This window comes from Epargyreus clarus, unplaced genomic scaffold, assembly GCF_041222505.1.
Source record: "Epargyreus clarus isolate Ecla_fem2 unplaced genomic scaffold, WU_Ecla_fem_2.2 ptg000034l, whole genome shotgun sequence".
NCBI lineage: Eukaryota > Metazoa > Arthropoda > Insecta > Lepidoptera > Hesperiidae > Epargyreus > Epargyreus clarus.
In genome coordinates this window covers 9,489,490-9,506,780 of record NW_027332239.1, presented here as the reverse complement: position 1 = coordinate 9,506,780, position 17,291 = coordinate 9,489,490, and the positions used below count along the sequence as shown (strand labels likewise).

General features: G+C 38.4%; 1 protein-coding gene across 1 annotated transcript in view; it reads left to right on the top strand.

Annotated features, from left to right (window-relative positions):
- Nucleotides 1–2,341, top strand: part of Zip48C (Zinc/iron regulated transporter-related protein 48C) — a 67,330-nt gene extending 64,989 nt beyond the window's left edge. Inside the window, exon 7 of the mRNA XM_073091191.1 lies at nucleotides 2,135–2,341. Within this exon, the coding sequence (XP_072947292.1) occupies nucleotides 2,135–2,213 (79 nt within the window). The 3' untranslated portion in view covers nucleotides 2,214–2,341. The remainder of the gene's footprint in view (nucleotides 1–2,134) is intronic.
- Nucleotides 2,342–17,291: the final 14,950 nt, after the last annotated feature.

Sequence of the window (17,291 nt, the reverse complement as noted above, 5' to 3'; positions counted from 1 at the left end):
TACCGGGAATCGCTTTATTATAATGGGCCGTAATTCCCGCTACCGGATTCCGTCCGCCGTCAATGACTATTGTTTCTATAAGAGAACTAGCACACAAGCGATTGCGTGGTGTATGGGAGCGATGTCGCGACAATACCGCCGCGAGCTGTCAAACACGATTTTGAAGCGTAGTCGATGTCGCAGTTGAACAACTGGGGCTACTTAGGTCTTTTCATTGGTAGCACAAAGGACAGTCAAAGCTTGGACGGTCCTTAGTAAAGTTCGATATAACAAATTTGTATTTTGTACTTTGATTAATAAGCATCAAATTGACGCCGTGATACAACAGAAATGATAACAATAGCATCAGCAGCACCCGCGATCATAACGCCGGGATTCCGTCACGTTATCGCAGCGATATGATTTCGATCAAAGTTTAGCAACGATATGACAGTGACATCACGACTATGTCCTTCGGTTAACATAGTAAAAATCGCTCGTGCGATAGTTGCCTAAGCCGGAGTGCGTGAGACGCAAGCGCCGGCGACAATCTTACCGATATCGTAATTTTGCTACCTCGTGACATCACGACTATGTCCTTCGGTTAACATAGTAAAAATCGCTCGTGTGGTAGTTGCCTAAGCCGGAGTGCGTGAGACGCAAGCGCCGGCGACAATCTTACCGATATCGTAATTTTGCTACCTCGTGACATCACGACTATGTCCTTCGGTTAACATAGTAAAAATCGCTCGTGTGGTAGTTGCCTAAGCCGGAGTGCGTGAGACGCAAGCGCCGGCGACAATCTTACCGATATCGTAATTTTGCTACCTCGTGACATCACGACTATGTCCTTCGGTTAACATAGTAAAAATCGCTCGTGTGGTAGTTGCCTAAGCCGGAGTGCGTGAGACGCAAGCGCCGGCGACAATCTTACCGATATCGTAATTTTGCTACCTCGTGACATCACGACTATGTCCTTCGGTTAACATAGTAAAAATCGCTCGTGTGATAGTTGCCTAAGCCGGAGTGCGTGAGACGCAAGCGCCGGCGACAATCTTACCGATATCGTAATTTTGCTACCTCGTGACATCACGACTATGTCCTTCGGTTAACATAGTAAAAATCGCTCGTGTGGTAGTTGCCTAAGCCGGAGTGCGTGAGACGCAAGCGCCGGCGACAATCTTACCGATATCGTAATTTTGCTACCTCGTGACATCACGACTATGTCCTTCGGTTAACATAGTAAAAATCGCTCGTGCGATAGTTGCCTAAGCCGGAGTGCGTGAGACGCAAGCGCCGGCGACAATCTTACCGATATCGTAATTTTGCTACCTCGTGACATCACGACTATGTCCTTCGGTTAACATAGTAAAAATCGCTCGTGTGGTAGTTGCCTAAGCCGGAGTGCGTGAGACGCAAGCGCCGGCGACAATCTTACCGATATCGTAATTTTGCTACCTCCTTGTTATTCAAATGTCGTTTGCTCGTTATTTCTCAATGGCTCGTATCGTATGACGACAGCATTTTATAACGGATTTCGACGCGTGTTTGTATGTATGTGCCTAAGTATTGGCTCGCGATGTAGTGTTTGTTCCTACTGGTGACTTGTACAAGGATTTTATGTCCAGCGACATCGCTTGTTTCGTTACCCATTCGTCAAAGGTTTTAGATTATTTCTCTCTTTTCTCAAATCACTAACAGACAGATTCATTTTATCTATATTTATATGTTTATTGCATCATCTATTTTTCATTTTGACTCTACTGGCTAAGTACAACACTATGTCTCTTGTACAAACACTAATTGCACAGGTACATACCACATACACTCCCAGAACATATTTATATTATAAGGATGCCCATAAAATGAATCGTCGAACGACCGCTCACGGACATCTGTAATCAACTCCGGATAGGTCTGCAGTTTTACCTACATTGACTACCTAAATTGAAATGACTTGTGTAAGTGTATCTCTCTTAACACATACTTTAAACCAGAAAACAATAGACAGTGGTGCTTCCACAGTCGGACCACCCAAGGGATCTAAGGTGAAGCGGTAGTGCTTCAAGGGTCTAATAACAATGTTTTTCTACCACCACAAAGTTATGGTACTTGTAGTGTAATTTTTGTGTAATAAAACTATTTGTGTATACAGTGGCAACGGCAAGCTGGCGACGTGGGGCTGCATCATCGGCTTCCTGGTGATGATGTGTCTCGATGTGGGACTCGGGTAAGGACACCGACACACCAACATTGTCACTACGAAACTGTATGCGTTGTCTTAATAGCATGCGATCGGTTAATCGCATAAACTTTGAACAAGTATTCTGGAAATGGAATAAGGCGCATACCACTTTTGGTTTTAATAACAAACCTACCAGTTCTAATCGATGCTTTGAAACATTTTGATACGTTTTCTGCAAATGACTGTTAGCATGTTTTTCTTGCAGATTTTAACACAAGTGGGTTGTTATGTGCAACGTGGTTAATATTATTTTTTAATGCAGGTAGCATGTGCTATGAAACATTTTGATACGTTTTCTGCAAATGACTGTTAGCATGTTTTTCTTGCAGATTTTAACACAAGTGGGTTGTTATGTGCAACGTGGTTAATATTATTTTTTAATGCAGGTAGCATGTGCTATGAGCCGATGCCGTTACATTTTTGTTATTAAAAGAAGTCTAAGTTTAAGTTATATATTTAGGTCCCCTTACAACCTTTAGAACTCAAACTTAGAGCGGCGAATAATCAGTAATTTTAGGCTGATAGCAATATTATATTGATATGTTTCAACTGCATCTTAACGGTTAACTAAGGAATCTATAATCGACTCGAAGTAAAATGTTTAAATTTAATAAATAATTAAATTTGTTGCAAATATTCACTTGAGGTGGTACCTACTCAACGTAGTTTGAGTAAAATTAGGGCTTTATAGAGTTGCGATTTACACAGATATTCGATTTACAATAATGTATCAGATAACTTCGTAGCGCATCGTGTTCTATTAAGACAACGTTATTCTAACGACCGTAGTGTTTTGACCTTTCGCCAAATAATAACAAATATTAAGCTATGTGTACATTGTACTGTATATATATACCTAGTAACTTAAACTAAGTACGACTTACTCGCTTTTGATATTGCGACAAACTCATTCTAGAATCGTCGAAAGAAAGTCTTCAAATTCTTAACATTTTTAGTTGTGTATCCCAGGTGCTAAGTAATTTCTGGTGTCTTCCTCTAAGATTTAAACGTACAATCGCAATGTTTAAAGCGACTAAGTTTAAAGGTGAAAACGTGAAAAGGTGTTTTACGACGTTTTTCAAAGATTAAATACTGTGTGTATGTGAAAAAGTGTAACAGACTAATGACGTTTTCAAATTAGGCGATTTGAATCGGAGTGCCGCGCGATAGCAGGACGATTGTCGTATTGTACCATAGATTAGTAAAGATACTTCGCCGCCTTGAAATTGCATGAAGCCACAAACGGCTTATTAGTAAGTTCTTTTTTTTAATTCTTGACAAATAAAAACATTTTTAGAGAAAATTTACGAATAAATAACTAATTCTGCGTAATTTACATAATAAATAAATAATTAATTATTTCAAATATTTTAGGGACATTTTAGCACGGAGACGTGGCAAAACTTTTTTACGCAACTATTTCAATTCTCAAAACTGGGTACATTTTCTTGTTAGGAGTGAGTAATCTCTACTAATCTATGTATTGTACACGGTCGGTTTTTTTTTATAAAAATGTATCGATGCGAATACGCCCGTTAGCAGCAGGACGACGGCGTTGTGATTGTCACGTGTTACCAATATGTATTACAAACACAACCGCCCGTATGCATTACGACAAATGTCTTACTGTCGTGCTGCATTCCCCCTCAAATCGTCTAATTTGAAAACGCCCTAAGGGTTATATTACGGAATTGTATATTGTCGTGTTTTGTAAATTGTAAATATACCGATATCTGCATATTTTAATGTACTTAATGTCTATTGCATTGGATGCAGTATTGAAACTAGTAAGGAACGCACCAGCGACTATAAATATTTATTGTAACATATAGTCACCTGTTTATATGTACATTTTGTAATTAATTGCACATAATTCCGTAATGAAACTTTATTCATTTGTATATACTTTATGTATGGATCGACGTTCGATCTTTATATACCTTTTTCTATATTTAGAGGAAGTTATGACGTATTAATGAATTTTAAATTTAGGTATTGCTAATTACTATGCATAGATTTGATGTCAATTAGTGTAATATTTAGCAATATTTGAAATTTATTTGACGAGTTCCAAATAATAATTTAGGTTTTAGGTAGCTTTTATAAAAAGACGGTACGTAGTATCTGTCATATGTATATGTAATTATTTTAAATAATGTTATTATTTTTAAATTTTATTTTTAGTAGGACGTAATTTCTTTGTTCCAATAAATTTAATATAGTTAATTATTAATTATGATATTATATTATTTGACTTTTAGTTGAAAATTACCATTGTATAAATTTCCTGTGAAAATGATTGATATTAGGTGTATTAATATTTTGCATTTAATTATACTTATTAATTATGAGTTTTCTGTCGGTAAATATGTACGTAGCACAATATTAAACTAAATGAATTTGTTATTTTATTGTTAAATATGATTATGTCATATTTTTATATTTAAATATATGAAATTACAACATTATTAAGGAATTTTATTCATATCGCCCCCTATACGTCATTGATTTCTTATGATCACAAAATTGTAGACATTTAAGTTACTTTAGGTCTATTTTTGAGTTTTAAATCAATTGCATTAAAATTAAAAGTCATAATGCAGGGCACCGTGACCCCTTTGGAGTAGGTACTAAGTTTCATACATTACACGGATCAATTAAAATAGTACTTCAAATTTGAAACAATTTTATTTTAGTGAAAAGAGATTGATGTAAATCAGCGTGCGGTGTACTTAAGTACTCATGTAAGACGTTTTACTTATTTGGCGTATAAAAACACGTGCGGTTTTCAATATGTAAAATCGTGCTCAAGAAGTGAAACTGTTAAAAGTTAAAAGACTACAAAATGATTTTCTACAAACCATGCAATATTTTATAACTTCATGGTGTTGATTTTATTTGCAAAAATCACTTCATCAATTTTTAACCGACTTCAAAAAGGAGGTGGTTATGAATTTGGCCGGTATCTTTTTTTTTTATGTATGCCGGCGCTCATATTAGACACGCTGTTTACATCGTTATCCAACGAAATATATAGAGCGCCGACTTCAGAAGTATGTACTAAACCAACATTTATTTCAATTATTCTTTACTTTGTAGTGACATAGAAGTCGGTTGTATTTTTTGTTAAAAAATTTATCCCAAACACCCTCAAAGAGTAACTTCAATACGAGTAAAACAGTAAGATAGCACTCAAAGGGCCATCTAGCTGGCGCCGTGTGTGAGGGCTGCAGTAGGCGAGTGCGAGGGCGCTACGCGGGCGTCGACCCCGGGGGCTCCAAAACACCCGAATTCTTGCGCGTACAGCTGCGCTCGCGACGATAAACCCTCTCGTGGATTCTAAGGAATTCCGAGTATGCCGCTCACATACGACCCAATGTGTACGTAACGCGTCCTTTTCGGTTGACTAAGCTTGCAAGTACCTCTTCACATTGTGACTATATTTAGCAACTAGCTGACCCGGCAAACTTTGTACTGCCTCAAAATCTATTTATCAAATATATTTCATATAAAATATAGCTTATGTTACTCGTGGATAATGTAGCTTTCGAATGGTGAAAGAATTTTTAAAATCGGTCCAGTAGCTTTTGAGCCTATTCATTACAATCAAACAAACAAACGAAGTTTTCCTCTTTATAATATTAGTATAGGAATTTTAATTTACTATGCAATTATATATTAATGAAAGATTTTGGTAAAAAATATTACAAATATTGTAAAGAGTAATGTAGTAAAGAAACATGTAATCCACCTGAAAATAAGTGCCAAACAGATAATAACATAATTAATTATTAACTAAAATAACAGCCAATCAACATTTTAATCAACTCCATATAATAGAAGTTTTACCTGACCCCGATCACCGGAAATAACTTAAAAATACGCACATCTGATATCTTTACAATCTACTCATTTTCGTTGCTCTACTAAAGCATACATGAATACATCATACCACAAACAGAGGAATTCTAGTAATACCAAATGAAAATTGAAATTACGTTGCTTTTCTACGAGGTTTAATAATTTTTCTTTAAACCAAAAGTAAGTATATCATCCCGGGAGCTTCTAAATAGTGTCTTAAAACATAAACATGTAAATACTTGAGAACAATCACACAAACAATCGTCAGAGGCACCTAGTCTCGCCCTCGGCTTATTACTGCTCATTATGTCCGGAGCGCCTTCCGCGGCCATTTATCAAAATTATCCAATAAACTGATATGACAATGGAGTCATAAAGGGAAATAATTCAGTTAAGCGTAGCATGAATATTACACACAGATCAAGAAGCACTCTTTGTTTATATTTTATTCGCTCATATTTTTTTTGGAATCTGCTTTTGGAGCTTTTCATGGTGCGATTGCGTTACCACCAAACGTTCCACCTTTATACTACGTGAACGCCTTAATATTTCATATAAGAAGGTTCCTGCTTGCAGGAGTCGTTCCAACTTAGTCTTCGGAGGTAATAATCCGATTGTGTCCGAATTCAGGGAGAATTTTTGTAGGTTGAAAATGGGTTGCAAGCTTGATTCGCTGATGGAACAAGGTGCAGGTTGGTAGCAGAATCTCCGCCTGGAAGTCATAAACATGAAGAGTTGTTTGATTTTGTGATTTTTAATGGGTTGGTTAAAAATGTTTGGTAATGTTGTTATTATTAGATGTAATATCAATTTATTGCCCTAGGAAAAATATCTGCTAGTACCTAACTCAATCACTCAATCACATTTTTAATATATAAACCAAATAATAAACACTAAGTAAAGATTATCTTAAACGCTTACTCTATTACCCTTAAAAAGACTCAGTTTAGCGTGGCTGCTTTATTATATAATTCCGATCCCATTTAACCACGAATTTTGGTAATTTCTAAAGTATTAAGTTCATAGGAAACTGAACAAATGTTTCTTCAAAGGGTAATATTGCAACATTCCATTAGCATTATAGGTACCAATACACCTATACATACGTATGCACATGAATATTGCTACAGCTAATGGAATTTCTAATTATAAGTGCACCATCAAACACGAGGCGGCTTGCTCTGGTTATTTGATCTTACTTGATAAAAAACTATATATAGATTAATAATAAAAATGCAACATTTTATATTTTTTACCGGCTGAAATAGGAGGGGAGAGGTAATGTTTAAACGGCTGAATGTTTTTCGCTATAATTTTTGTAATAACGGATTAGGCATAAGGTCTAATTATGAAAACCAATATACCCAGTTATCATATGAATATGAGACGATTAGGTTATTAGTAGAATTGCTAGATCACAAATAACTTTTGTTATATCAAACACAACAAACATCTATTAAAAATGTGTTGCAAGTGAACAGTGGAATGCATTACGATATCAGTGGCGAGACGATGCATTCGATCGATCGGTGGTGTAACTTGTAATGTGAAGCGCCGGCGGCCTCATTTCCATTCATTCGGTGTTTGTTGACAACCTATCGGGCGGTGGCGGTCAGAGGGCGCGGCGCCCCTCGGCTGCAGTCCGCCGCGTGCGCCCGCGCCCCGCGCACGCTGCACCGCGCTGCATCGCACCACGTGCGCGATCACCACGCACCGCCACCACCACCACCACCACTGCCACCGCCACCGCCACCGCCGTCCTCGACCATCCAGCATTGGATCGACGCGATCAACGAGACAATGTTTACATGCGTCGCCTGCGCACGACCGCCGTAAGTTATGCATGTCCTATATGCGTTGCACAATACGCTCGATTCGATATGCGACATGTTTGTTTATTTACTTTCTGGCGTAGCTCGGCCCCGGTGCCGATGGCTCGCGTTAATTCACTTCGAGCCCCGGTCGAATTCATTAAGAATGTCAACGTCTATAATAAAGTCGGTGTTGATCGAAAGGATGAATTCGGTTCGACGCAATACGGAATCATTAGGCAGGGAATGGAGCGTGCTGGGTCGTTGAACAACTTCAGACTTAAGTAGTCGGTGTTAAAGTCGATACGTCGGTGAGGTTGGGGGTTGGGGTCGGTTTGCAATTTGCGGTGGCCAGATGCGGTCGGAAGTGGGACCGCGGCCGGGGCTGCGCCGGCGCACACCTGCCCGTCACGCCGCATTTGCGCCGTCACTCAGTTACTTCATTTATGTTGACTTCGACGTTACAACCCAAATTCATCCTTTACTATATAAGTTAAACTAATATTGTTATCCTACTCGAAGAGAAGACCAAAAAGTATTTATATTAAAATAGGTATATTAATAAACAGTAGATAATACGAGTAGACGTATAATAATGCTATCAATATCGTATTTTGCACCATCGTTCCTACCTACATTTTAAAACACTTAAATATAGTAAGACTGTCCGGGTACTGGGTTTTACAAATAGGGTTCTTCAAAAACCGTTTATAAGGCAGGCAAGTCTGCTATTTATTAGCCAACCCCTCTTGTATTGCAAATGTCTATACGCTAGGGCGACAACGCGCAAAAAGTGCGCGAAAATATTTTTGCCAATCTTTGATATTTATTTGTGACACAATATTGTATAGAAAATTTCCTCCTGTAGCTTAGGTCTCAGTTATCTCCTTGTTAGATCGGATAACCCTTTCTAGTTCGACTTTACGCTACACGTTTTCTGTCTAAATCAGCAGTATTAAGGGATACATACGTCAGAGATTACAATTTAGTGCTCATGGGTAGCAACGCATCTCAGGATTCTTATCTGGGGTTGATTACAAATGTCCACGAGAGGCAATACTCACTTCACCACCATCAGGTAGACTAAATACTCGTTAGTTCCAGAAACTATTAATGTAGTAATGGAAAATGTATGTCCCTTTAAAATGGCTTTATTAAGCGGTAAGTCAATTAAAAAAATTACAGTCGTCTTTGTAACATGAACATCATCGCTGCTGCATGTATCTACCCTCTGAAGGAGAAGGGTGTAGGACATAATGCGTTAGCCACGTGCGAATTGTTAGACTTCACTTAATTTAAAAAAAAATCTCAGACTACAAGCCTGATAATTCATTAAAAAAATTGCTCCTCGACACGAGGTTTTCCTTCGTTATTATAGCAAGGTGATTAATTGATAATATGTGCGCATGTGCGTAGCTTTGAAATGTTAGAAATGCATGCCTGGGATTCGAATCTCGCAATTGAGAAGCCAAGTTTCATCCACTAGGCTATCACTGCGCTCCTCTTAGATTTAAACGCTAAACGCTTTCTACACTCACAGCCCCACACTAGGATTCCCTGTGTCGTGGGTGCCATGGACACACACATAGACAAATACACAAACATCCAAACCCAGAAACAGAAATTTAAATTCATCATTTAGATATCTGTCTGGCCGGGGATCGAACCCGAGACCCTTTGCGCGTCAGACCGGTATGGTGGTCGCTCCGCCACGCCGGTCGGTTTAGGATGGTAATGTTAAATTCGTAACGGGGAAATAACAGATAACTTTGATGGGGATCCGTAATTCTGATGGATGGATGCTTTATAAAGCACTATATATAGTTAGATTTCAATAATTTTACAGGTCTACTGTGACCTGCAAAACTATAGAAAGTCCTTGTATGACATTTCTTTTTATTTTCCTCATAAAAATAGAGTTCGAAATTCAAAATGGGTGAAGGATGTAAAACTTTCAGTATGTGTTAAATTATCTCTTAAATAATTTAGTACTTAATAAAATATATTAGAAGATTATTTAGATTTAACGCGAGTGCTTCGCTTCGGTTATAAATGTGCAATAATAATTTACATAAATAAGTACAGTATGAATTTAATTACGAATATTCGCAAAATAATTAGCCAGGTACCTTTGCAAGAGGTAATTTGAAAAATTAGCGAACTCAGTAAAAAAGACATCAACGCCTAGAATAATAGAATCTATGTACTGAAACAGTCTTCAAAACTTTTATATTTCTCCACGAAAATGAAATAAAAATCATATTAACTTAGGTTTGCATTGTTTTAAAAGTTAAAGCAGGTTTTTGTGTTAATTTTCTGCTGTTCTTATATTCATATACATTTTCACATATTTTCACATATTCACGTACAGTCAATATATTCGATTAATCTACATACATTACTGTTATATGTGTAGCTTCTTGTTTCCCAAAATTGTATTGTAATTTTAAGTTACGTGTTACTAATAAAAATCATACTTACATTCTTATTGTGGATACAATACATAAAATTATATAGTAATTACATAATTACATTTTCGTTGTGGATTGGAATATATAAATAACAATGGAAAACATAAGATACATACAATCTTTGATTTCTTTGTGTTGACGTCAAAATTTAAATGGGTGAGCATCGGTGACAGGGGCCTGCGCTGGGTCTCCGGCGTCTGCGCTAAAACCTATCCGAGGTGATAATCAAATGCGCAGCAATATGTGTATTGTGTAGTAAACTTTATGGTTATACATTGCGCAAAATAACCTTACATCTATTAAAGTGCACGTTTAAAATACGCAATGGATACTGTGCTTGTCTTTATAAATCATTTTTTCTAAGTTAACTACCATATTCTCCAGACATGACTATAAGGACAGACGTCATATTGGATTATGTTTTTATGAATTATTTGCAAGTAGCAACCGAGTATGCACATCTGCATCTATTGACCAAATATTTGAAAGTAACCACTTGATCTTAAATGCTTTGTTTCCTAAGGATCCCGGTATTTTGCAAAATATAGGACAAACATACTAGTAATCCTGTATCAGTATGTTCTACAAGCTGTTTGGAGTAAGCAGTCCCTATTACTTGTTCCCTATTAAACAGACAGACTTTTATATGCAACTTCCCGATGACCAAAAAACCAAGGATCCGAGGTTACCGATTGCGATACTACTCCTTCACAAGGTCCTACCTGTCCTACGCACACTAGTGGGACATGTGAAGAAAGCCTTCATGATAGTAGAGTCAGTTTTATTGAGCGGCGTTCTATGTTCCACATGGCGAGTCTGTCCGTCTTTTATTGTGGGATTGTAAGTTGCCTATTTTATACAGCACTACATTTAATTTTCTACTTGAAATGCAAATAGATGCGTTTTTATTTCTGTTAAACTCTATGTTTGTTGAAAAGTCGTCCACTCACAGTTCTACAGGTTAAATACACAGGCGTTGATTGAAAATGTATGGAAAAATACGTAAACAAATACAAAAACATTATTTTTTTAACGTAAAAACTCATACTAAGGGTACCGACTGGGCCACCACTTTTAACTTCAACCACTACTACTTATTTAAAAATTTCAATTACTTTTTATGCTCTCGATGAAATAATTTAGTATTAAAGGAACTAGTAAACATAATAAATAAACACTTGTTAAAAATATTTACAAGTAGAGTTCACAGATTGAATATAGGTAGCGTCAGTACAATAGCGAGGCGTTGACAATATTTGAAATTAATTCACATTATGGATTTTAATTTTAAGTTATTATTTATTGAAGGAATGTGAAAACCTCTAAGAAATCACTATTTGTCATAAAAATCATTACCTAGATATATCGATTAAAATTTTATAACTTTGATAATTTAATGCTATTACTTACCAAAGTAATTAATGACTGACTTTCATCATTCTACCATTACTATCAATGGTAGAATGATGAAAGTCAGTCAATAAGTCTCTACATTTCTCTCTACATTTTGTACACAAAAGAAAACGTAAGAAAAAATGGTAATAAATTTAAAAAGGAAAATGACGGAAAATATATTTTTCCATAAATAAATCCATAAATTAATTGAAGTCCAATCTTTAATCCAGGTTTTTTTTTATTTGTTACTTTAGAGGCTATTCTTTGAAATGACAATCTATTTTCAATAGATTTCTAATTAATGACAACTTCAGTTACTAATACAAACTACGTGGCATTATCTCGAAAATATTTATATTAAACTTAAAATTGAGTTAAAACGCAGGCGTGCACGCCCGCGCTGCACGGAAGCATAATACATATAAATAAAAAAATCTAAAAATATTATGTTACAAGTTTTAATTCATTTACACAAAAGGCGTATTATTTTTTGCATATACATTTGTTAAGAAATAATGAGCAGCGTACAGTAAACGTGTTTGTCTTAATAAAATTTACTTGAAGAAGTATCTTTAACGCGGTTTGCAGTAGGAGTGAAATGATAGTAATCGTCACGTGAGGAAAAAGCGTTATGCCCCCTCTATTCATTATCCTTTCTGACTCTATCTATCATTTTCGAGTGTGTGAGTGTGTGCGAGCATGGAGATTTGAGCAGTATAGCATCGTGCGCAGCCGTTTGTCTAATATTTACACGCAACGGATGGTTTCATACATTTTTTTCTTTTTTAATAATACGTTACTTATTGTATTATTTAAACGTTGATTCATTATTGTAATTTTGTAATGAGAGTCAGAAACGTCAACCCTCACGGGGGTTCTTCAACACCCGTATTTGTTATATATATTTTATCACTACCCACGTAATCAATTCGGTTCAAGACGAATCTCAAAGATAGCGTGCTCCTGCCCGTTAGAATGGCACTGAAATGTGGGCTCTATTACTATCGTATTACAGAAGACACATCATATCATTGTGCGTGTACCTATCTGTGTTTGCATGTAATTGCAACATTTTAATCATTATTTCATTAATATCTTAAAACGCCAATTTCTAAAAAAAATCTACATTAAGATAGTACCTACATTACGTACGGTATACTAATATATAAAATAAATGCTTATTAAATACCTATTGAATTATAAATAAATATGTAAATATATAAAGTTAATCGAATTCGTAAACAAAAGAAAATAGTATCATCTATTTTATCTATTGTTGGATATTAAAAGAAAATCATAATAACTAAATCTGGAAATGTTACCTTGCACCACATAAACATCCAACGTGTTTATGTAGCGCAACTAGAAATATCTTTTTCTCGTAATCGACTAATTCAGGATTGTCGTAAATATAACACAAAATCCACGTGATTATGACATTGTGCCTAATTAGAGCGTTTGCGAGATACGGTGACGTCGCCCGGGGAGCTTCGAACTCGCTTGTTTATGATCGGTCCAGGTGGTCACGGTGACGCACTCGCTGACGGCCGTCACGTCACCGTTGGAGCCCTTCCCGCACCCGATCGATCACTTCTCGTCGAGTGCGTTGCATCACAATGATAACGCTCGATAATGCATTCAATAAGAATCCCTCCAGCACGGCGGATTCGTTTAATTTATATTAATTAGTAGGTACTTGGAAATCGTTGTTTCAATCTTGCGTAACAATATCGGACCGGAACAGTTAGTGTCAGAAAAAAACTTTTTATTTGTTTGCATTTTGACTCTTATTTCCCAGTGTACTTAATCATGTAAAGTTTGTTACGAGACTCTACTATTTAAGAAATAAAAGAATAATAAAGTAAAAACATCAATACATAACCAGCTGTTTAAAAACTGAAAAAAAGTTTCAACAGACTACAAAATGTTTGCTATAATACATTATTTTTCACGATAATTAGCCAACCAGACTGCCGCTAAGACAAATTGTTAAAAATATTCGTATTGAGCGCTCAGAGACATTCGGCTAATCGCTGCATATGCTCGAGCCTCGCGCACCGTTCGTATCGCGAGATGTCACTGGCCACTACGGACCATTACGCGTCGGCGAGCGGCGGCGGCGTCGCGAGTAGCGCCGCGACGCACGGTGTACGCCGTCCAAGAGTCGTAAGTAAAGCACATGTCTCATAATTGTAGCGCAGTGTGAGGTGGCTGTAGCGTGTAGCAGTCGAGAGGCGATAATGAGGAGTGCAATGGTGACGTCAGGAGGCGCGCGGGCGGCGCGGAGCGGGGCGCGCGGGGCGGGCGCGGGACACCGAGGACGCGGAGCCGCGCGCCCGTTCATTGTAGTTTTTCGATTATTGTTTAATTAGGGCGAAGCGGCGGCGGAGCGGCGGCCAGGGGACGCCAACGCGCGGCCCGCACACTCGCTCTACTGATACACTCTACGCTATTTATTTTAATTGATTCACTTTACATTGCGTTGTGAGTTATTTTTAAAATGTTCATTTTCGTCATTTTTTGTAGTCATTAATACTACTTCTATAAGGTTACATTTTATTCCACTTGATATTAGTGTTGATGACCTGCCTGGTATTAAAACCATTTTAGGCGATATTTCAAGTTCACGTGGCATACATCTAAACACTTTCTGAACATTACAGTTCAGTGACGGCTGCATATTAAATTTAATAATATAGGTAGTATTTAATTAGAATCCTTATACATTTACTAAATATTAAACAGATATATGGTACTATTTACATAACGTTACTGTATATTATGTCAGTTGAGTTTAAATTAACATTATAGCCTGAACTTCCGGTGGACACGGACTTAATTGGGGAATAATATGATCAATATTTACCAAATATTTGAATACGTCTCTACGTTAGTAGTTTTCTGTGGTAGTTAAATCTAATATGACTTCCAGTAAGAGCAAACACGTAAGCGTTTGGCGCTTAGTGGCTCGTAGGGGATTATTATAAGCACTGCTAGTTGGTCTCTATGTTATTTATATTTGCTTCTTTCATGAGTCGCAATCTAATAAGAACAATCAGCGAGCTTCATGTAGCATGGTGGAACGGTAGTTGCTTAAGCAGCTAAGCTATTTTAAGCATTGTTAGTAGGTTTCTACGATACTTAAATGTAATAGAAATCACATGTCTAGTAAGAGCAGTGGTTAGGTAGTAATTTAATACGTATTTAAACCTATGTAGATAGTAAAGTTACTATGTAGGTAAATTTAATATGACTGGAAACACCAGTGAGAGCAGGTTACCGAGCGTCGCGACGTTAGAGATTTGGCAGTGGAGTGATAATTAAAAGCGGTGCAGACGTCGCGGAGGTTGGTGGCGGCTGGCGCGCTATCTGCGGGCGGCGACCGCCGGGGGCCCGCGGGGTTGGCGGCGGCGGCGGCGCGGCGCGGGAAAGAGCGCGTAAAAAGGCGAGCGGCCGGCGTGCGCGGATCCGCCGCGCGCCTTTCACGAGGTCGACGCCCGCCGGGGCCCCGCCGAAACCGACCCCGGCCCCCGCCGACCCTCATACCCCTGACCCTCTAGGAAATTTTCCCAATTTTACCGAGGCGTCGAGAAAACGGCCGCCGCCGTGCATTGGGGTCGCATTGTCGCCTCGACTACGTAATCCGTTGTCTATATTTAGGATGCGCCGGTGTCTCAAGGTGAGCGATCGAGTGCAGCGGACGCTCCGGCTGCTCCCGTGGCTTCTCTCTGGTCGCTGCCAGATCCGGTCGCTCGACCGCAGCCGAGCCCCTAAGGAAACGACAGGTTCACAATGATCCCTTGCATATTCCCCAGACAACGACGGCACATTAAGACCGAATCAGTTCGACGATGACTTTATCTGCCTAGTCGCCGATCGTCCAAACGCAAAATTTGTGGTAGATCAGGCATCAGATTACTTAAATTTTGTTCGGCGGTCGCTTACTCTGTGAGATAAAGCAATCGGCCGATGACATCGTTACCCATCGATCGCCTCAACTAGTAAAAAGCTAGACAAAAGTACGGAAGAACATTGCAGTTGTGCGCGATAAGGAACCCTTGGTAATATTCCAGTGCAAACAAGGCACGGTTATGAGTAGGAGCCGTATGTAACGAATGGACGTGCGCGCTCATCGATAGTATCCGGGCCAATGCCAGCCGTACCTAAACTAGAAAAGTATTGTCCTCGAATGTTCTGAGCGATAACCGCAACGCGAGCGGAAGGTATTCGCAGTTCTACAGCGTACTGTTAGAGTCGCTTTTGGTTCGGTGAGGGCGGTAGAGGTTGCGCGTGAGATATGTGAAGTTACGGCATGCGGGTCGCGCAGCGTTCTCACGCTTTGAATATTCCTGCTCCCGGCTGCCCCCCGCGCGCCCCCCGCCGCCCCCACCCCGCGCCCCTCGCAGCGCGCGCTGGCCCTTCAATGACGTCCCCTACTCCCGCTCTGAGTATCCCGACTCTAATTGAATGAACTTCACTAAGAATGTTTACATCCGCGCCGGCTACCCTCATGCTCCTCGCGCCCGCCGGTACCTCACATTATCTCTCCTATAGGTACTTCACATTCATTACAATATTACCCTGAATTATGTTTCTGCTTTAAATTAATAGCGACTATTTCGAAGTAACGCGAAATTGATGGACGAATGCCACTTGCCAGTATGGTTTAAACATGTCATTAATTGTTCGATTAGGTTTTAAAATAATGCGAGACGTGTTAAATATGTACTCTTATCTGCTAATGTTATTAAGATGTTACAGCTATAGCTTATTTCCTTACATTTGTAGCTCGTTTGACTTTATTTAAAACCTGCTCGGATAATTTAGGTATCTATCTAATAAGTTTATATAGAAGAAATTCATTAGAATACTCGTATGGCGCATAAATAAAGACAAATTAAAAGTTGCTCTCATGGAAAAGAGATGAATGAAAATAATTTATTTGGGTAGGTACCTACCCATATGTCGTAAAAGTGGAGCGCGACTAAACTTAGGTAATTGCGGGGCGGGCCGCGGTCTTTTCTCAAGCTCCTAAATAATTACCACGGGTACTTAAATCTTTGTAAGGAAGTTGCGAAGACATTTTTCTATTTCAGAAGCAGTCATGTAACGCGTGACGCGCGGCGCTTAGGAGGAACTCTCCCACGGTTTTTAGTCATCGTAACACTACTCATCCTTGACTTACATTTTCGATATCGTACCTTTTGTGCGGGACTCGGTTTCCGTGAGAACTGAATACTTTAAACTTCATGCGGTACACGGAATAGATTAATATTGTGAGTCGAACAAAAGGTGACGATATCGGTCGGAAGAAATGCCGTTCCAAATAGACTCCCAAGCATAATAAATATTATTGTTAATTAAAATAGTCGAATTTGAGCACTAAAGATATAAATTGGAAAGTTATCGTTTTTGTAGAAGTAAAAGTTTTATAGACAACTTAGACATGCAGGTTTCATTCGTCGTTAAAACACGCTAATTAATTTCTAATTCGAAATACAATCTAGTATGCAACTAACTAACAATACA